This window comes from Frieseomelitta varia, unplaced genomic scaffold, assembly GCF_011392965.1.
Source record: "Frieseomelitta varia isolate USP_RPSP 00005682 unplaced genomic scaffold, Fvar_1.2 scaffold_953, whole genome shotgun sequence".
Taxonomy (NCBI): Eukaryota; Metazoa; Arthropoda; class Insecta; order Hymenoptera; family Apidae; genus Frieseomelitta; species Frieseomelitta varia.
The window spans coordinates 384,086-407,400 of NW_025110760.1; the positions used below are offsets into that span (position 1 = coordinate 384,086).

Below are 23,315 nucleotides of genomic sequence, written 5' to 3' on the forward strand. Positions count from 1 at the left end.
GAATATGCGAGTCTGACAAAACTCGCACTCGACTCGACTCCAATTACAATTAAAAACGTTGTAAGTCAACGATGTTCAGTTGCCTTTCGCGAAATGAAATTTCACGTAGCCGTGTGTTTAATAAAACAATTTGTCGAATCGGAAGAATTTAATATATTTTATACCGTTGTGCTCGGTAAAAGCAGTATCGTAAAAAATTTCGTTGTTTCGCTCGGCATGTAAAATTAAACAATCGGCCATTACTGGACTTTTCCCGTTCTTTTTCTCTCTCTCTCTCTCTCTCTTTCGTCGTGTCTCTTCAATTTTCATACAGCTTTATTTCCTTTGATTGCTCGAACGCATTATTGCATCGATATTTTGCCAAATAATCGCTTTATTGTAAAATACGAATTGTAAAAGATTTTTCTGCCGCGCGCGTATTGTATTTGAATCACCGGCCCCGTAATTTCATGGCTTCCTCGATTTGAAAAGCAATCGGCAAACACTGGGGATCTGATCGATTCTCGCTCGCTGCAAAAGCAACGAGTTATTAATTGTTATCGTATGGTTAATGTAATATTTCGTACTGTCAGACAAAATGTTTATCTTTAGAGTTCGTGAAATATTGGATCAACTTCTTAGCGGTCGGGAATCGATTTTTAGTGAATCGTGAAAAATTTGTTACTTGTTTCTCGTTAAACAAAGGCAATGCGAATTATACCGTGCAAGAGCTATAACTTTATTCGTCCACAACGCTAAACACACAAGCTCAATTGAGTTCGTTCACTTCGTTACAAAAATTAATTAAAAAATAATATAATTCAGATAATCGCCAATGTGCGAATGAAATGTTACGTTAACGAGTTTTGCCTGTATAACTGTTCAAATCAGTTAATTCTTAAACCATTTGGAAATTAACGCAAATGAAACCGAACAGCAGCATTTGCTGTGAGCGGCACGCTCGTGCTTATTCTTTTGTAATTTCACGAGTTTCGGGATCCTCGTGCAATTACGCGCGTGTGCACGTACGCATTTAAAATGACCTAATTAAACGGGCGGCTTCTTCGTCTATTTCTCTGTACATATTAAATCATCCACTCGACGTGAATGCATAAAACTTTTCGTGTATCTTTGTGAGGAAAAATTTAAGACCAAAGCAAATCCACTTGCCTCGCTCAGTGGTATAGCCGAGGTACATGCTATATTTCGTTTAAACATCATCTGCTTACCCTTAACCGACTGCGCGAACCGGTCAAATTATATTAATTAAATCTTTCCGCCAGTATTTTTATCCGCTATATTCTTGAACTTTTTCATAATAGCCTTGAATCCAAGACCGAACTTCTCTCCGGCCCGTTCTTTTCTTCCCGGCGAACATACCGCGCGCGAACAAATTTCGCAATTTCCACCAAGACACCATTAAACCAGGAAACAGAGTTAAACAACGCGGAAATTTCGCATTTGGAAATGTTTCGTAGCTCTTTTTTTTTTTTTTTTTTTTGATATTTTTAATTTCCTTTCGGTTGAAACGTTTTGTGTAGTTGGAACGGAGGTATTTGTAATTTTTTTTAAACATTCTAATTTCCCCTCCCGTTCTCCCTTTTCCCCCTCTTGAAACGTACGTTTTCATTTGGTCGAAAAGGAAATATTTAGAGCTCCGTTAATATTTCAATTTTCCTTTCCGAGTTTTTTTCTCTTTCCCTCGTATTGAATTTTGTGCATCTCGTCGGGTTGAAGCTGGGATAACGTCGCGGCAAATGGCGGAACTTTGGCTGACATTTCTACTTAAATTCGTTAAGCGGCGCAGTTCAAGAGAAACATTCGTTCATCGAACGTGGTACATTTTTCACGTGTCGCGTGTCGATGAAGAATCGACAAAAATGGTTGAAATCGTAACTCTCTCGTGTGTTCATCACGCTATTATCATTTGTTCGAGTCGTTGGGAAACTTTTTTTCAGTAACGGACGAATTTGTTGCATCAGTTTCTGGTAAACAGTATTTATTAAATCTCGTCCAAGTGGAGAAAGATGGAAAGTTGTTCGAAAAAGGAGTCGCATAGACCATCTATGGACAGCGAAAAATTACTGAAGCAAGTGAGATGCATACATTATTCAATGGAATGCTAATTCTATGTAAATACTGTGCATTTGAATTTTCCTTAAATTTCATTACGAACTTTTGCGGAACCATTCGGTGTATCAAATTTTCAATAAGTTACGAAAGTATTAATTAATTCGTTTATGAACGGTAGAACGGGCGGCAATTAACGCATGCGTGCATTTTCGCGTAAAAACGATCGTGGCATTCACTTTTGATGAGACTATCGCTTGTTCTAATAAGCGAAATTTCCGAAAATAAGGCGCCGCAATTAAAGTAATTCTTGGAAGTGATTTCTACTCTGACAGCTGCATCGCTAGAATATTTTGCTCCAGGTGATAATTGGTGATTTCTGTGTTTTTACTTGAAATATTGTCAAAGTTCGAACAGCTTTCTTCTTTTGAAACATGAGAGAAAGGAAGTTTTTTTTGAGAATTGTCGTATTTATCTTCAACACCCAAGAAAATGATGAATTAATTAAAAAACGATGAAAACTAAATTTCTTTCTTGCTTTGCCATCTAGAAACTTACTGCAGCTACATCCTAATATAAGCCCAAGTTTGTCCTTTTTCCAAAAAAAAAACGTAATAACGTAAAAAGAAAAGAAAAAAAAGGAAAACACGATATCTTGCGAATAATCTTTGCGCGAGAAACTCAAAGTACACGGGAAATTGGAGGAAAAAAAGATGAAAACTACTGTTCAAAATCTCGCGGGAGTTTCGCGAAGGGATAGAAGGAGAAAAGAGAGATGGGACGTGAAAACGCAGCGAAGTGATACAAACAAGCGGGACGTTGCAAGTGACAATATAAATTCGCAAGAAGTTTGCGGGGGCACGTCGCACGGTTTTGCAGCTCTGTCTCGTCGAGTCAACGAGCCTGAAAATTAGAGATCGGCCCAAGGTCGACGAAATCAATTTCATTAAGTAACCCGGTTGGAACACCGTCGTGCATCGTTGGACTTGCAACTGGCAGGCAAGTTCGGCCCCCTCTCGCGCGAGCAGGGAAAATCTAATTTAAAAGATAAGCGGCCGCTGGTATACGCGGGGATACCCAAGTGGTTTAGCGCATACTTATCGCGAGATCTGCTCTGGATACTAATGCCAATTTCGAATGCTCCGGCCTTTTCGCCGATGCGAACACGCGTATAATGGAATTCAATTGCAACGCGGGCTGAAGACGGGCCAATTGGGACGGAATTTTTACAGCGTGATCGTTGCTTGGGGAAATTCCAGTACGACGTGCTCTCGCGAAACTCGCGATCAGCGTCATTGAATTTTCTGTTACAAGTTCGATGTTCATTGCCGCTTGTATGCACATCGGCGTGTTTTATTTGCGACGTGAACCTCGCCAAACTTGACAAATTTCTGACGAATTAATTGACGATGACGGTGAGTAGCTTCTTTCTACGTAGAGAGATTTCGAGATTTATTTATTAAGAAGCTTAGCAATTGTTAGAATTGTAAGAAACTAATATATTTAACTAATATATAAATTAATATTACAATATTGTTATTTATTAATTAATATTATTACATTTAATTTTAATAATTAGTATTATATTTTAATTTATAATATTACAATATTATAAACCAATGTATTTAATATTACTTTCGTATAATATAATATAAATTTATATTAGTTTTATTATATAAATCAATATATTTGTTCTGATTCGTCGACAGCATTCTTCAAAGTTTCTTTCGCAATTGTAAAACAACGATTAAAATGAAATGTCACACGATACAATGGGAAGCTGTTTGATCTTAGATTCCGAACAAATGAGATATTATGATCGTAATTGCCATAATTAGACACTACGAAATAACGACAGTTTCTGGAGTGTTGCGAATACTACGGATACAATCGCGAGCGAAAATTATACAACTTGAATGCGAGGTCCTACGTAAACGCCCGTGTAAACATAATATAATACATACGTATCTGAAACAGGTCTGACATGCTTAAGCTTACAATATATCTAACCCAAGTTTAACTTAGTTAATCAGATGTAATTTATCTGGTGTACCGATGTAGAAATGACCATGCCACCGGGCAAGCAACATGCCACGATGCTCCGAATACATCCAGCAAGATTGTTCCGACTCGAATTTAAGCTATGCCAGGTATTCTGATTTAAATAATCTGAAGTTTAATGCATACTGGATTAAGTAGGTCCGTTTTAAACGGGAGCTACACGGGGTAAGCACTATTATTACAGTTTATCTAAGAACTTGTTATTTCAAAAGAGTATTATTTCAAAAGAGTAACATAGTCTGTCAGAAAATTATATATAATTTTAAACAAAATACGTTCATTTCAAATAAGACTGAGCCTCGTTTATTAATTTCGTATTTAACGAAGGGATAATTGGCGATGGTATTAATTGAAGCGTTATTAAACGGATCGAAATTTTCGGGGTCAAATATTATTTCATTCGCTTCGCGTGTAAACACCGATAAAAAAACCGGAGATTCCTTAATCACCTGTTTCGATCGTGAATTTATCCGCACGTTGGCTGCGTTTTTAATTCAGTGAGAAAATTAATTGTGTTATTAAACATTTTAAACATCGTGGGTGATTTTGAGCTGTCGTTAAAATTAACCACAGAGAAGAAGAGAGAAACCTTAATCCAGAAATGAAAACGTGATTCACGATATTAGCGGTAAGTCTGGTTGGAAATTCGTGTTTGAATCGTGGCTGTTGGCGAAAAATCACCACCGTTTCGTCCAACGTTCGTCGATCGTCGTATTGTCGCGATTTTATTATTATTTCAACTTTCAACCGCGGCGACGCAGCGAAGTGAATTATCAGCCGGCGAGTACGATTGCTCTACAAATTTACATCTACTTACGCGTTGGCGTGACAGCAGCGTAAACACGAAAATTTCAAATGGATTTTAATGCCGAATCGATTGGACGCGTTGATTAGATACGGTCGCATAAACGGATAATCTAACGTTCTGCGTGACGAAATTACAAAAGCTGTACATCAGCCTGACAAACAGCGTCGATATTGCTGGCGTGATCCTCGTTTCGCTAACGATACACTCGCGATACGTGCCGCGCCGATACCAGAATGTGGATATTTCACGTCTTTCGGCGATGCAATAAAAACTAATAGCGCGCTCGCGAAGCAAATCTCTTAATAAAGCAGGCTTCGGTTCGAAACCTGTTAACTCGTTCGTGCCGATCGAATTTCATTCGCGTGAATTCGTCTGATGAATTTCGATTCTTTCCCTTCGCTGCCGATGAATCTCTCTTTGCACTGTATGTATGGCGGGATTCACATTCGCGACGATGTCGATCCAGTCGACGAAGTTTCATTTAACGGAACGCTAACTAAAATTCTAGCTTCCAATGAACGGAAACTCGGCTGTATTTATAAGCGAGATAAGTCCCGCCGTGCGATGTTGTTCGAAAATCTCTTCGCGCGAAATATGTCAGCTTATTTGTGTGATGTTTTTTTTTTTTTCAACGAGATATTAAACGTATCAGGCGTGATAAATTCGCGTCAGTTTTGCGTGAAATGTTCTACAAATTTGCGATATACACATGTCATCATATCGAGTACAAAGAAAAATATCTTTGCTATATAATTATTTGTAAAAACAAATCTGTATTATATGGCAGCGTTGTTAAATGAAGATAAATTATACTACCTCTAATCAGAAACAGCTCGTACAGAGTATTGGGTGTTGTTTAAAAACGATGAAAACTAACTTCTCAATATTCTTTAAATTTCCTAAATTAAAATTGGTAAAAAGGAAGTGTTTCAAGCCATTGTTTATCCGATATATTTGTGAGATTTTTATTATTCTATCTAAATTTTCCGCTTCTGAAATAATCCACTCTGATTCGAACGATATTTGTTTAAATTGCAGAGCCATGCCACCGTCTGTACTCGTAATCTCAATTCCAAAATCTCTTTCAGTCATCGAGGCTCAATCTCACAAGTTCGTCTCTAATTTCGTTAAAGTTCAAGAAAAGAAAAAATTCGAATACATACGACTACGTTTAATGCGCGCAAGTTGTGGTAAAGCCTTGACAGAATATATCAAGTCAACCGAACAACAAACTGCTCGAATCCGCCGAACCTGTCGTTCGGAAAGGGAGAATCGCGTTATCGTCCGCGAGCTGCAATCTCGAGCGCCATTAAAAATAATCCCGAGCTACCAGATTTCTCCCGGCGACGTTCCGTCTTTCGTTCTCTTCCTTTCAGCGAAAAAACGAAACGAACGGGAAAAGAATTAAACGAGCCAAGAGAGAGAGAGAGAGAGAGAGAGAGAAGTCGAGTACTCGCGGAGCGGGTCGACACAAATTACGAATGATCGTGCGGTTCTAAGGACGCGAGCCAGGAATAAAATCGCGGCGCGAGACGTGCGAGTTATGCCGGTGCGGGAGGCGTTTATAAGAGGATAACATTATCATAAAAGCGCGGCGGTCGGCAGTCTGAGAATGTGCATACATACCGGTGAACGTCGATGAAACGTAATGGTACAAAAGCTGTGAAACTGGAGCAGAGCACGCGCGCCGCGCGCGGCATCGTTTTACCAGAATTAATTGAAATTTACGGTACCCCGTTGTTACCCCGATTGATCGTTGAACGCCGACAATGGTTCCCCAACCCGGCGACTATTTATGGTTTCGTAATTCCAGGTCGTCGCGGAGGCAGAGCGAGGAGGCTTGTGTCTCACGTGCGGGCTCGTTTTACATGTGCATTATGATGGCTTGTAGCCGGTTAGAAAATGGAGAATGGAGAATGGATGGGGCGTGTATCGGTAAGGATGTACGGCGGTACGTGATATAACGGATTTTCGAATGTGTATAAATAGTAAACGGATAAAATATATCCGACACAAGAGAGGGGGAGGGGGGAGGGGGGAGGGGGGAGAAAGCAGCCGATTATCCTAGTGGAATCGCTCGGTAATATCTCGCGGCCATTTTAAAACGCGGGAATCGTGCACGTGAGCCCGATTTATGCTCCGTTTGCGTTCGAATCAGCCACGCGGTTGTTATTCCTCAACGTTGATAATACGTCACGGTTGTTGGAACGGAATCACTCGCGGATCGATATTAAACGCTACCGTTTAAACCATCATCCCTCGAAACTGTTAGCATTTTTTTCTTCCGCGTAGTAAGTTGGCGTTCGTTCGTTGTACGAAGCCCGAGCCCTGGTTCGAAGAGGATAAATCGTCAGTTTCTTTCTCCTTGAATTCATTTCCCCGAGAGAGCGTTTCATCATCGGGGCAGAGTTCCACTACTAGACTCGTTTGAAACGAATTCGTCTGTACCATATCCTTTGGAATCTTAACGTTCTTAACGTTCGAGCAGCATCAAAGATGAGACTCAATTTACGAAACCTTAAAGAAGCAAAGAACCTTCCGTTGAGATAGGATTCTGTAATTGCAGAGTGTGTGTGTTTGTGTGTTTGTGTGTGCAAATCCAAATGACATTAATTCCTGTACGTCAAAGTTCAACAGCATCGACGCACACAATGCTAACCCACCGCCAGCAAGATAAATTAATCATGTTAATGCATCTGTATGTAATGAAGTGTCGGATAAAAGCGCCATTCGTCGATGCGCCATACGCGTCAATGAAAACCTCGGCACTCACCGACGGTTGACAAAGGAACCCGCCGCCATTTGCATATGAAAGCTCACTGAATTATCAAACGTAAACTAATGCCTAATTCTTCAAAGCGGCGCGATGCTTTGCATGACAAAACTTTGCGTCGTTGCTCCTAACTGGACCGGTGCTTAACGAAATTCCAGGGTTTATTAACTCGCGGCGGTAAAGAAAAAGAGAAAAAAGAAGAAGAAGAAGAAGAAGAAGAAGAAGAAGAAGAAGGACAGAAAGAAAAGAATCTGTTCTCACGGTGAGTTTCGCGCTCAGTTGCGTTTTGTCTCGAATTACGCCGCCATCGTTGCGCGAGACTAAAATTAATCTACAGTGTCTTGGGTTGCGTTTGAGGTTCGTAGCCGTGGCATAACGCTTTCCCTATCTACTGGGGGAAAATTGTGTCAGCGCGGTGAATGAATAAAGGCTTTCCATTAAGGGAAACATGGTAAAGCCGCGAAAGAAGTGAAACGCGGTGAAAGAAGAGGAAGAATTGGCTCGCGAGGACGCGGCCGTTGCAAATTACGAAAATACCAGAGTAGAAGAAACTTTAAGTAGCGTTCTGCAATCTCATTTGCTGCGTTATCATCGTCTCTTTTTTCGCGGCTGTTCGATGGGAATCGGATTGCCAATTTATTTGGCACGGCAGACGCTGATAGATGCTGCATCATCTTTTCCTTTCGTTTGACTTTTCTTCCGTTTCACTGCATAGAACATATATTTTTATATTATAACTCCGTTGTTTGGCAGTATTTGTGCATTTTCAGAATAATGCACACATACTGATATTCAAAGTCAGTGTTGCAGTACTCGAGTAGAATAAAAATCCTTCTTCTGGCTCCATCCCTTCATAATTCGATTCTAATTTAATCTCAAACAGAAATGTGTCTCTGTCACCGATTGTCGAAAATTGATGGTAAAGGACGAAATCGATATCCAAAAACAAAAATTCCAAAGAATTGACATCAAAGAAAACATTGTCCCACGTGACGCAACGTCATTACAAATTCAGCGTACGTGTTACAAATTTTACCACCAAAAGTCTCGCACACTGTTCAAATTTCGATCATGATATCGCGTTCGTGATAGCGAAAAGGATATCTCGGTTCAGAAAGGAAGAAAGTTCGTTCTCGCCGTTGAACCTCACACCGGCGGGGCAAGCCAGTTTTCGCGCGAGCCGAAGCCGCGAGAAGCGAAAACAATGAGAGCATTCACACAGCCACGGTCCAGCCTGTTCTTCCGCGGCTTTGTTTCGCGCTGCTTCCTGCTTCCGGCCATTCTTTCGCCACCGCCACTCCGTTTATAATTGTTCGCCATTAAGTAAGCCCGTGGTTACCGGCCGGCAAGTGTATGTACGCAGCGGGCACGAGGATCTGAACTTCTCGCTCTCATAACTCGATTCGTTCTGGTACTGATACAATGTACGGTGTTTCGCCACCACCACCGCTCCCTATCTCTTCTTCCGCCTTTCATTTCAGTTATCATCCGCATAATTTTCGCCGGTGCTTGCGCAGCCCAGTACATCGGTACATTGAAAGTTGCGTCGAGAGCGAACGCCGGGATTTACCCGACGTCGAGACAACGCACGTTGCAGTTGAATCACCGATATGGAAAATTGATTCGATATTTACTGCCGACCGTGGCTCACAGCCACGGAGATTCTCGATAAGAGTTCCGATATTTTGCTGTATCCTTGGTAACAATGTTTCAGCCGAACAATTCCGTGCTAGCGACCCGTCAACTCCATTTTTCTTTTTTTTCTTTTTTTTTTTTTTTTTATCAATTTTGCGAATTCATTAGCTGGTTGCCGAGTTACGCGAGCAATGTTCGATCGTTCGCAACGTATAACTCGCTTCCGTGAGTTTGTTCGGTGGTGCTGCAGTGCGAGATGAATTTTACGGAGATGAAAATAATTGCCGTGGAAGTTTATATTTCTGGGAATATCAGCTCTCGATTAGGGATTACTAGGGGGAATTTTGCTGTTCCACAAGTGCACGAAAACCCACAGTTCAGACGCTAATTTGCTTTTCCAGTTTGCTCCGCTGTTTAATCAAACTTTGTGACTTTCGAAGTTTATATTTCCTTTTGATATTGAATCTTGCTTTACACGTTTACGGAAAGCTCAACATTCAGCTTACGTTCTCGTTGCAGCATCTTAAATTTGTTTCCTGGAATTGTAACAGGGGATCTCCTTGCGTGAATACTCTCGCAAGCGAGAGGGAAATACACGTTGTCAAAGTGGCAATCACATACACGCGGATCCACTACTCTTTTACCGCAAACACGTCCAATTACAATTGGTTATTCTGTTTCGGCGGTGAAAGGAAAAAATTTCTGTCGAGAAAATGCAATTACGTTGCTTCAAAGGGCGATCTTGAACGCAGCAAGTGAACATTGTTTCGTTCGATTTAAAAATAAAAGGTTCCTTGATAGGACTTTGAATTCGTACTTGCTAAAAGAGTAGAAAGGTTTCTCTCTTCTTTTTCTCTCTTTTCCTCTCCAGAAGTGAGAGGATAGGCGAAAAAGTTTGTACGAACGGAACCGCAAATATCCTTTTCTAATGGATTCAGTAGTTAGGGTCGAGCGCAAAACCGACCAAGTTGCCCGGTGTAATCGACGCTGTCGACGTAAAATAGGCGATTATGTAAAACGAGTCGCCTTATATAATGACCCGGCGCTAATTTCTGCATACATTAATTCCGACTTCTGCAACGAATGATCTTCCATGCCCGAAGCTCGAATGTTTTATTGAGTTCACACGCTGTGTGTGCTCTCCGATGTTCGGCGAACGACGAAATTCAATAGAAAGTTAGGTACGTAATTGTCGACGTCGTCTAATAAGAAGATAGATGCACGTGTGATTTTTCAAATTCCACGCAATTATATCGACGAAAGTTTTCTTGTTTCTTAATTTATTTTTTTTTTATTATTTATTTACCTAGCCTGAAAAATACAAGTGTGCTATGACGCGTAATTTGTGATTCTGTGATTCTATGGCACGTGCACGGAGAATATTTCTAATTTCTGGGATAAATTTTTCAAAGTAAAATTGAAACTGAATGTAATTATATCGCAATCGTAACAAATTGTTATTTATAAGAAATAGAGAAGACCGTGGATTTCAGTTTGGATTCAACTTGGACTTTGCTACATAATGAGCAAATTATTTGGACATTTGTTTCTGTTTGTTTCTGTATTAAATACATTTTTCCCTGTATTTTCAGTTGCAGACCCGTATACATAAATAAATGTTGGCATATAATTAAAATCGGACCAACACATTTATTCATCGCAAACACGTGACATCGTCGTTGATACATCTGTTGTTTACGGAATTAATTTTTATTATTTTATTACGTAAAACGACTGTAAACTTTAATTGTCTGCAATGAAACGAGCAGTGTTGCGTGCTACGTGAAATGTATTTAGGTGCACCGGACCATAGAGCGATAAAGTTCAAAGTATATTTGTCGGTTGCGCTGCAATAGAAAGAAAGGGAAAGAAAAGGAAGGAAGAAGATATGTGTTTCGTCCTGGACCCTCGCCACTCGACTTATTATTAAAGTTTCCTACCTATCCTATCTTATTGCAGAAATTGCGAAGGTTAGGTCGGAGGTAACAATCGCGCGAGGGCTTTTCAGAGTTGTCATATTTCTATAAATTTCTCTTGTTACACGTTCTCTTTCGTACTCGTCTTCTCTAAATTTGAAAAATACCGGGGCACAAAACGTTGAAAAAGCGTACAGAACATGTTTCTTCGCGTTAATTTCAGAATTTACTATACTATGGTTGTACAGTTCGTACAAAAAACGAAGTTTCGTGTCATTTTCAAAATTGTTCATTCACAAATAATCCGCAAAATCGCCGGGCAGGAATTGTACAATACTGATCTTTATTTGTATTTCAAATATCACTCCAACACAACGATACCGGAGTCTAATTCCATTTCTTTCAGGTGTACTAATTTTTAATTTCACGTTTCAAATTCCTCTCGGATGCGAGGTAGAATAACATTCATTTTTTGACTTCGCCTTCTTTCACGTTGCTTTGAAAGGGACGGTGTTTCCTCGAGCGGATTCTTTTCGTTTCTCGCGAGTTCCCCCGATGCCCCTTGCATTCCAAAGTAGTTTAACAATTTTAATTTTCCGGATCCACGGAAAGGTCTTCGATCGTATTGTGGCTGTGGTTCTATCCGCGGCTATCTGGCTAAAGCGAGCGAACATCGGCATGAAATATACGGAGTGCTGCACTTTCGCGCCTCGTTTCTTTTCAGTGGACCGCTAGATAAAGTTATCGAGAACCCGGGAGCCGAAGACGTAGCGTACTGCATTTCTCACGCCTTCATCTTCGACAATTTTTGAAGGTTGATTAACACTTGTGGATAAATCGAAGGAACTGAGGTCACGTTGTTTGTTATTTTCTAGTCGTTGATTTCAGTCGCAGGTCGGAAACAATATTCCGAGCGAATATAACTGTTAGTTGTTTATTGGGAGGGGGGGGGGGGGCGGGAGGCAGTTACAATTTGGTAAATTAATAACTGATAATTGATGTTTGCCGTTCGCCATTGCATAAGGTTTATTACGTCAGTTGATTGAATAAACAAACGGATTGCATAATTTGTTGTTTTAATTAGAGACTAATTAATAATTGTGATTGAAGTATCTAGTAACATGGGCATCTGGTAATTTTATATTGGAAATATTTTAATGGCGTCATTTCTAATTTCTACGTTGAAAAAGATCTGACGCACACGTAACTTTGAAATCAATCTCGTTGATATAATAAATACTCCTGTTCCAAGAATCAAGAAGAAAAGGAGTGAAAAAATATCCAAGAAGAAAGAGGGAAAAGGACTCTATTTTAAGCAGCGATGAAGTGTAATAATTATCCTCTGAGAACCTTTCCGTGTTCCACGTTATCTCAAGTATCATAATTCCTTGGTAATCATAATAGAAAGGATACCTGTTTCATCAAGAAATTCGCTCTTAATCGGCTTCTCAACTTTAAACCTCGCATAACTTGTATGTGCCACTCGCTATCCACGAACGAACGAGACGAGAACACCAAAACTGAAATTTTAGAAAATAACAAATAAACGTTCTGCCTAGTTTGCGTGCGAACAAATAATTCGAGCGTATATATATTTCAATGGAACGTCGTGCCACCGCGGTGTAATAAAGCAGTACAAAGTGAGATGAGCTCGAATAAACGCAGATTGTCCTACGTCGTCGCGAATACGCAAATCTACGATCGCTCGTTTCGGTTTCTGGCGACGAATCTTTTTTTTTCTCTTTTCTGTTTTTCACTTACGACGGGACGCACTGACACAGTTTGGCTGTTTGAGAAATCTCGGTCGTTCTACGCGACTGCTATCTCTGTCTAAAGCTGCCGCCGCCGCTGCATCATTCATAGTTGAGCCGTGTAACTGTGTCACATACAGACACTCGCCGTCTATGGCGCGTGTACATTGGTTCTTCCGCCATCCGCGACACATCCAAAGACGGTGTTCCTCTTACCATTTCTTATCCACCCCTCTCCAACCAGCCTCTTTGAACGAAATTTCAGCTCGCGGCGAAGATTCTTTCAGATTTTTTTCACGTGCCATCTATCCCTCAAACAGCCTGCCCATCCCCATTTTACCAAGCGTACAAGCAACGCGAAGATTTCAGAAGCCCGCGTGTCGTACACCGCGCCAACTCGTATTATTTTGCATCGAGTATTGCGCTGGCGTAATGAAAATGGCACGGAAATTGATATGCAGCGTCTATCGTTCGAGTAACGTTACGATATACATATAGATGTGTGTGCACAAAGATATTACATTGTTGAACATTTGATTCGCGAATATCTTGCGAATTGTTTCGTTGAAATTACCGCGCGTAATTCTGTTATTCGTTATTCGATGGGAAATTTAATATAGCATCTTCGCGTGTAATTTTAATTGGCAGCGAAGCTGCCCGGGTAAACGAGATTCTATTGTTGCGATTTGCAAATTCTGGTAGATACGGGATCATTAACGGCGAGATCATAATTGCGTGGATGTGACCGGGGGGAGGGAGTGTTTGTTTTCCCTGTTTGATTTCAATTAAAATTCACGTCCGTCGTACGCCGGCCGTAAATCCTTTCTTGAATCGGTCCGTGAATCTTCTTGAAATATGTCCTATTACGTATACCCGTGACACACTCGGAATACAATTGAATTATAAATTGGAAGTTGTTGACCGTACTTTGGCGTAATAAATCAAAAGAAATCAATGGACTCGGGCACGATGGATCGTATCCATTTGTCGGAGGGGAACGCAAGTGCCATTTTTACGCTCAGATATTTCACGTCATTTCATTACGCGGCTACCGTCTCGAAATTGGCCATGCAACAATATCGCTCGGCATCTTGGCAATATTCATTTTTCATACCTTCCCTTCATAAAAACATTGCTCCTCTCTCGTGCTGATTTTCCGCGCGATAAATTTCTCAAAGTAATATAAACGGAACATCGGTGCTTTTCATCATTCGTCTGTACAACAACATTGTATCATTAAAAAAAGACATTGGAAAAATTGTTAGAAAGTTAGTTGATTTTCTCTTTAAAGACTTTGCTGTTTCGTTTATATTTTCCGCGTTCATTTGTTTCAATTAGCTTCTTCCGAAAGCTAGCTAACAAACAGCGAATTAGTTCTCGTCTTCAAGCGAAATAATTAGTTTAATCGCTTAATGCAACGGCATAAAACAAAGACAAGGTAATCCAAGGATCCGGTAGACAGAATTGTTTGGCAGGATGCATTGGTTTCCAGTTACAGGATACTAACACGCTAGATATACCGTGGCGAAATTTGCATGGAGCAATATTATTTTACCCTCGAAACCGCTAACTGGCTCATTGACGTGCAAACGCGGCCGCAAACGGTTGCAGTTTAGCTGGTCGTAATACCTTTTAACGTAGACTGGAATTAAGATAATTTATACCTCTAATGCCATCTAAATTTTACGTTCACTTGGATAGAATCGCGATAAAGGTTATTCACTTTCTCTCTGCTCTATTCTGCAACGATTGGTTCACGAATGTTCGAACTATATTCTCAAGCTGTTACGTTGTAACTTCCACAACGTTTAATTGCTTTCATTTAATCGTCGTAATAGAAACTGCATCTTTGTTCCAAGATAACTAGTGTGTGTATATCTTGCATACTTTATTTTACCAACAAACTTGAATTTTTTTGAAAAAAATAATACTTACTTGAAAATTGAATAAAGAGAATTTACTTGCCTTCTATGAATTTATTAATTTTTGCACGTGATTCTAACTCTGAATATATTTTTCAGATTTTATTTTATTCTGTTTCTTTTCTCTTTTTTTTTCGTAGAGTAAAACAAGTGTTAAAAAACAAATTGTATTTCCGCTGAATTTAATTTCTTTGAAAATATTTGTTGCTGCGAATCGAGTCAAAAAGTATGTGTTATAATGACGCACACGGAGCGTGGAAATTTAAATTCGTTGACTTTTGGGAGACTTCTCTAGCAATTATCTCGACTACGTTTCAAACATTTTCGTTCAGCTAGAGCGCATTAGCAGTGAAGTTTTCGTAAACTCGACTTTTAAAGAAGTTGCATTAGCAAAAGTCAGGTGGGACAAAGTTGCGATCTCTCGAAGGGTGGACAGTGTCAGCGTATCTTAAAATTAATCTCTCAGAGAGAAATTTCCTCGTACATTCCCTTTCAATATTACGCTGTCCAAAGTATCATAATGTCGTTAAAATCGTCAAAGAAACAGTATCCTTTTAATAAAGATTTTGTTGTCGTTCGCTTTTCCTAAAAAAAAAAAAGGAAGAAAATTTTATTTATCGAAAAATAAGAGTACCTTCTGTTATTGTTGACAATAAAATCGCAGCAGTGTTTCATCGCGCGGTGCAATGATTTTATAAATGTAATTCAGACGTGATTTATCGAAAATTTGCATACCAGTAGCTGAATTACGCTTAATAAAATTCCCAATTAGAAATCGTAAAGGGTGTACAAATAACAATATATTTGTACCGCACGGTGCACAGCTGCGCGGGAATCATTGATTTTCCTCGCTGCGTAAAAATGTTGCTTTCGAGCGCGATTAAATATTGCAACAGCTCTTTCGTTCAAATGGATTTAAAAGTATAAACATTTGTCCTCCGAAATGGTCATCTCGTGAAAAGTCGTTCATGGGATCTTCAATTCTAGATTTATCCTATGTTCGTATCAAAAACTATATTAGAAAAATGAAACTTAAGTTTAAGAGCAGTTTCATGTTTCTGATTTAGAGAAAAAGTGACGAAAGATTTCGTCGTTTTCAGCGTTACGAAGCGAGATTGATATTCATTGCTTTTCTGATTTCGTTCGGCCATCAAACGAAAAAAAAAGAAATTTAATAGACGTGACGGGCGAACCGCCTCTAATTAATGAATGCCCGACGGCGTTAGCGTAATTAACGACGTTAATGCCACTGCGAGTATCATCAAAATTTCACTGTGCGAAATTTTCTAACCTCAATGTGAGAGTGAACCGGCGACGTATAAATTTCTGATTTTAACAAGTAGAAAAACAGACGTCGCTCGAGGGTTCTTCGTGAAATAAAAATACGTATGGAAGGCATACGTACATACGCGTGGTGATGTTAAAAGTCTTCAAATGTGCCATCTTGGGAAATTTCCTTTAGAATATTTGCTGCTGTAGCCCGTTAAAAAAATAATTTTTAGCGTATACACGGTATACTTTGAAACAGAAGTTTATAAATTGAATAATTTTCCAGTGACATATTTATGAAACACTTTCACTGTTCCCTCAATATATATACTCAATTATCATGCGGTATTGCATCCACAATAAGCACAACGAATCCACGTACAAGTTGGTGGGGAATTTTCCACGAGTAATTTCCAACAGCCTCGTCCATTTTCTAGGAGCCGGGATCTGGCCGAGTACCCGGCTCTTCCGAAAATTATGGTTAAAATTGTAGCGATATCCTTGCACTTTCACGCCGCGCACACGCGCGCAGGCAAGAAGGATTTACATATAGATTAGACGGATGTTCACGACGCAACGGGAAATAGAAACGTGGCGCGGCTATCAATGCGAATCATGCGACGATTTTGGCTCCGATTCAAGCAGACCGGCTCCAGAAGCGAACTCGTATATTTCCTTCTGTTCTCGCCAATCGGCTTGCCCACTGTCCCACTGTGCCTCCTTTCACAAAGTACGAATTTGTTTCACACACGTGACTCGTAAAAGCTTTTGAATATCTGCCGTACGAAACATTTGGAAATTCGATTAGCTGTACTCGTCGAAAATATACATGTCGAAGTTTCACGATATCTATTCGAGGCAATGAAATTGAAAGTTGATAAGTGCAAATTGATTGCAAACTTCTCGAATGTAAATACATTGTGATCGATTTTGTAATAGAAATGAAAACGAATGGTCAAAGAACAGGGACTTGTTGAATGAAGAGACTATTACGTCAAAGATGTTGGAGATTCATATTTCACGTTGAGATACTAATTTAATTACTAAAAATATAGTTTACAGTTTACATTTATATAATTTACATTGTACCATACGTGTTATGTAAAACATTTTTCAAAAATTTTATTGATGATGTGACGACAAAAATTAGCAAGCAATCTGACAATGTGAGATATTTATTGCGAATATTTAATAAAATGATACAAAATATTTAATAAAAAGATGAACGTTCATCTTAAAGATAGAACAAATGTCAATTCTCACTGAATATTGAGATTCAATTTAACAATCAACTTGTACTTAATATTCCCAACATAAAACTTTTTCCAATATTATACTAACACTATATTATACTTTCCAATATTCATAATATCATTATACTTTCAAAAACATCATATTAATAAGTTCAGTATTATAAATACATATAAATATTTCCAATGTTAAACTTGTAATCACAATGATCGACTATAATCGAGCCTCTACGACGCTAATTTTAAACTTTCTCGCACGACGCACGTAACAGCATTCATCGAGAATTCCTACGAACGGAACTTTCTTAAGCTACTCTACAAGATTTTGCTCGACAAAATTTTCTCTGGTTGCGGACATCGACGCGTGAACTCGACGAGCGAGTGAATTCGACATCGAACGAAACGGCTCTTCAGACACTGGCACCGTTCCAGCGAATTATACCGACACGTAGCATTTCATGCGACATGCCGTATCGTACGTCGCGGAACAACCTGCCTCCACTTCTGCCTTCTGGTCGCTCCTTCTTTTTTTTTTTTTTTTTTTTTTTTTTTGCCCCTTCCGCTTTTCAAACCGACCGACGTGACTCTTCTCTCATTACGTAGCTTGAAAAGGGCTCGGTGGGCCATTGAACGTGTCGATGTCGAGACGCTGCGAATCGATGACAGGAAGAGTCAACGACGTTTCCTACTCCCACTCGTGCTCACTAGTTTTTCGAGAGTTTCTCGATGCCCGCACACCTCTCGCGAGAACACCGAGCACGGCACATTTTACGTCTTGGAGGGTCTTCAACGAAAATCGTCGTCAGAGAAAGTCGAACCCTTCTTTTTATCTAAGCACGAGTGAATTTCAGTGTTTCATCTCTCTTTTTCCAACGTTGTTGTCGTCTACTCTAAAATTTCGGACGCGATGCCTCTGACGCAGTAACGAGCTCAAAACTGAGATTTTCGCTATTCCTGCCAAAGTGTGTTGCAAGCTTCGAGTTTTGTTTTGTATTTTATAAGGATCATCGTGTGTTTTCTGGAACAACAGTAATTTCTGAGAACGCTGGAAAGCTTTTCGCGTGGATAAATTTTTTTTTTTTTAGAGTGAAAAGGTAAGTCTCTTTTTCACTCTCATGTAATTATTCGAAAATTCTACTTTGTTGATACTGAAAGATTCGTCATTTCAACTTTCATTAAATCGTACATATTTTTTCATTATAGAAGATAGAAATATCTCGATAATTGATATTCAGCTTGAAATTCTTCTAAAAAAAAAATCTGCAGACACTGCAAAAATTTGTTTGCATTCTACCTCGATATTAAATTCTTCGGAAAACATTTTCTGCGTTATTTTTTCTTCCTCTTTTTTTTTTAGAGAGAAAATTTTGACAGTAACATGCTGTGAAATATGAAGAAGATGTTAAACTACGTTTCAAAAGAGTTTCTGAAGAGAATTCGATCGATATATTTCAGCGTAAAATCAATACACGATTAAGCATAGACTTCGCAACAAATGTTATTGTAACAATTCACAAGGCATCAATCATCCATCAGTATTTGACAGATTAACTATACCACTTGGCAAAGTCAACAAAATTTCATTTAATCCAGTTTAGAATTTCTAGTAATTGCTTTTTCGGCAGACAAAGCAATCTACTTTCGACGTTATCCCGAAGCGAATTGTTGTGTGAATATTAATCGCGTTTGATAACGCGAAATGTTCTGAATTACACGTTCGTGAACTTGTTTCTTTTACGCGAATACGCTGTATAAATCGTGAGTCAAGCAGTTTCGCGTTATGAATTTGACAAATGTTTCACATTCGGCGTGAAAAATCGCGCACGTTCGCAGCGTATTGTCCGCGAAGTATCTAAAAACAATTGTTAGGGAAACTGCGATATTTTAACGTCACGTTATGCAACTATTTTCAATTATTCAGCCGGCTTCAACTAAATGAGTAACTGCGGCGAAATTTATTTTTAACGAATTCGTTCAATGTTTTTAGAGTTGTTTAAAAAATCAGAAACCGTTTTAACGAATCTGGTAGTTAGACATGCTCTTTATCAGCCGCAGCAGCTATCCTTTTCGTTATTTCGGAATCGAAATTCATTGGAAAGTTGAGAACGAATGGTTGAATATTAAATTGAGAAATTGAAACGAACCACTGGAATTCAGAACACAATCAATCGTGAATTTAATATAGGGCAATTAAACGAGTTAGTCCTCGAAGAATGATGTAGAAATGAAGTAATAAAGTAAAGAAATTGTGCAACTTTAAAGAAATTAAAGTACAAAGTGAAATCAAAAGGTATATTTCATATGTATGTACGTCAAATATAAAGAGCCCATTTCTTATTAAACTCCCAACTTCATTCATGATTGAAATAACATTTCGAGCAATCAGTGCAATTGTGTTTAGTTAAATTTTCAATGGAAAAGTTGTATAATTTAATTTCGAAACACTCGCGCACGAGTGATCTTTGCTTTACGAAATCGATCGAGGGGGCTCGTGAAATGCTTGATATAAAATTTCAAGTATCACGATTTCGAAGCCCTTTTTTTCGAAAAATCGCGCCATGTCTCGTTTCACGGGCGATCGATAGAAAAACCTCCTCGCCCTTATCTGTTTGGAGCAGCTGGAGGGGCGGCAGAGAGGGGAAGGAAAAAACCGTGACGCTAAACCGCAATATCCCGAAATTCCGTCGAACACGAGAAACAAAAGTATTTGTGTGTTTACGGATAGTTGCTTATTCAAGCGACACGCAATATTGCGTCCGCGATGGCAATGGAGGGCGGCTAGCCGAGTTTTTTTATTTCGTTCGGTTGTATGCCGACCGGTGTTTGACTGGTGTTTAATTTCCCCTCGTTTGATTTTCTGTTGCAGGCGCTTTTGCAAGCGCATGACGTAGCGGGACACGAAGTTTATGGCGAAGAAGCGACCAGAGTTACGCCGCCGCCTCTTCTCCCCTATCTGAACGGCGGCGACGATCTCGAGGGTCAAAATGGCGACTTGGACCTCGAGAATGTAACGCGCGTCAGGCTGGTCCAGTTCCAGAAGAACACCGACGAGCCAATGGTAAGATTGTAATCTTATGAAACGATATTCACGTCGATATTATACGCATATACAAAGTGGTCAAAATGACCAATTTATAATTTTTTATAAAAGAAATACTTCATATACTTGCGACAGTATGGTTTTTAAGACTTGAATGATTTTTAGCGAAATATGTAAATAGAGTCTTGTGTTCCTGTGGTCGAAATATGACTAATTTATAATGTTCCATTATAATTTTTCATAATTTCGTATAATTATGATTTTTAATGAAATATATAAATAGAAACTTGTGTTCTTCTGATTAAAATGATCAATTTATAATTTTCCGTAGAAACTTCATATATCTGTGTATTTTTGAAGACTCGAGTGATCTTTAGTGAAATATCAAAATAAAAGTTTGCGTTCTTCATTATAAATTATTTCCTATTTCTTGCTATTCAACTTCTCTGCTACAAATTTTATTAACTTTGGCGTTATAATTCTAGCGTTAAATACGTATGAAAGTTGCAAAAGTGAAAAGAGATCGATTACGCAGTGTCGGCGAAAGAATATGTCAAGACATTTATTAAAACTCTAGTTGAGTCTGGTTCCATAATTAGAAATAAGTGACAGTTGTTAGAATTATTTTTGTACCGTCATTTTTCTATAATTACTTAAGCTGTCTCTTAGTAATTAATAAATTCACGATTTTTGTTTCTTAAAACGTTCAATACTACGTACACAACAAAGCTGATCATTTTGATTGAAATTTATATTTCTATGAATATATCTACGTATAAAATTATTTTGCCTAAATAATTCCTACGTATAAAATTATTTTGCCTTAATTCATTTCCTCCCCCCCCCCTCCCCCCAATAAAATTCTTCTGCGACGCATTATAAAATCACGTATGGCTTAATATTTTTGTATCCGAATTTGTATCCTTCTGCCAACTTCGTTACTTGTTCCATTAAGAGATTGCATTTATATTCATGGACTTCATCATTTGTTAGTTTTTCATGACTGAAATATGTATGTATGTATGTATGTATATGGAAAGAAGCACAGTGAAAACGCGGCGTCACTTCTTCTGCTTGCAGGGAATCACATTAAAAATGAACGAAGATGGAAAGTGCGTGGTAGCAAGAATTATGCACGGTGGTATGATACACAGACAAGCGACCCTTCACGTGGGTGACGAGATCAGAGAAATTAACGGGATACCGGTGGCCAATCAATCTGTCAATGCCTTGCAAAAGATACTCGTGAGTACAATGCCAATCCTCGATGATCGTGATCGATCGATCACGGACGATTTTTTTCTTGAGAATATAAAGTCTATGGAAATTAAATTTCTTATTTAATTTCGTAAACGTAATACGCACGTATTTCTTTCCCGCTCAGTATGAAATAGATCACACAACTGAAACAGGCTGTATGAAAAGTAAACGAATTTTAAATGTATACCGAACGAGAAGATCCTTTTATAAGTTCGTCTTGAGATAAACTCGTATTTAATTAAAAAATTTTTATCTCTTTGTCATTATAATTCGCAAAACGAGTGCTTTTGGAAACACCAGAGCGGGATGTATAATTTGTTCTTTTCCATTCTGGTATTAAATCATTATGAAGAAGTAGAATTTTTAAAAATCGTTTTCAATCAACTGTTCGAAACATTCTATTCTAATTTGTCAGCAAGGAGAATTTCTATTGAAATGGATCAATGTCGAAGGAACACTATATTAAAACATTCGCCAAACGAGTGTACAGAGTCTGGAATAAATCAAAAACTCTCAAACGTTCAAATAGCAAATGCTTTATGACGTGACATATCACACATCGAGCAACGCGTGACGCCCGAATGTCTGTGGCCGTCATAAATTAATTGAATTTTTAACATCCTTCTCTAATCATACTCGACATTTTCCGATCGCAATTTCCATCCTAATATCAACGACAGGAACGTTCTTTACCATCAGACAGATGGAAATTGATTGCGTGGATTTTGGTTCATCGATGGTAGATGAACTTGGCAAATTATGTCAAATTGTATTAACATACCACAAAACATGGTGTGCAATTACATAATATTATCGTACAATCACATGATATTATATAAAATAAAGAATAATCATATAATACAAAGTAAAAAAAAAATCACATAATATACAGTATCATATAATATAAAATAAAGAAAAATGTATACATAGACGATGGAAATAGATAAAGTATTATTACAATTATAACGAAGTATAATCTTTCTTTAAATGCAATTCTCATAATGCGATTATCGATTAACGGGGATGGGAATGTACGCGTATTAGTAATTGTTCGAAAATGAAGAGACAGTACCATGAGCCGACAATAGCCTATATGGAACAGATTAAACAATTTGATTGATATCCAGGAAATTTCTTCTGATTGCCGATCTATCGTGCAACCAATAAAATTTTCCGTTGTTTTGACACGCGTGTTTACCATCAGTTTCGAAAATTTTTAATTCTTACGAGTTTTAAACGAGTAACGGGGCTTTTTATTACTTTATTTACTAAATACTCAGTGATTTATATGGAAGATTCTATATGTGAGTCCGATGAAAAATAAATCATTAGAAGAATGTTTCTGCAAACTTCTCTGAATGTGTAAAAAGGTTTCTACATGATGAAATCTTTTGAAATACAACCTACTTCAGTTATGTGATTCGCCCAAGTACAAACATATTATCGCTACGAAAGAAAAAAAAAAAAAGGAAAGTATGAAAATAAAAACATGAAAATGATTTATGATGTTGTGCCGCAATATGTCCCGTGGATGGATGTTTCAATATTTGGAAAAATTGACGTGATACACGATCCAAATAT

General features: G+C 38.5%; 1 protein-coding gene across 2 annotated transcripts in view; it reads left to right on the top strand.

Annotated features, from left to right (window-relative positions):
* The window catches only part of LOC122538034 (peripheral plasma membrane protein CASK-like), a 236,344-nt gene that overhangs the window by 201,681 nt on the left and 11,348 nt on the right, over positions 1 to 23,315 (top strand). For both annotated transcript variants that reach the window (XM_043671758.1, XM_043671759.1), the window contains 2 exons: positions 20,301 to 20,492; positions 21,555 to 21,719. In XM_043671758.1, coding sequence (XP_043527693.1) covers positions 20,301 to 20,492; positions 21,555 to 21,719 — 357 coding nt within the window. The remainder of the gene's footprint in view (positions 1 to 20,300; positions 20,493 to 21,554; positions 21,720 to 23,315) is intronic.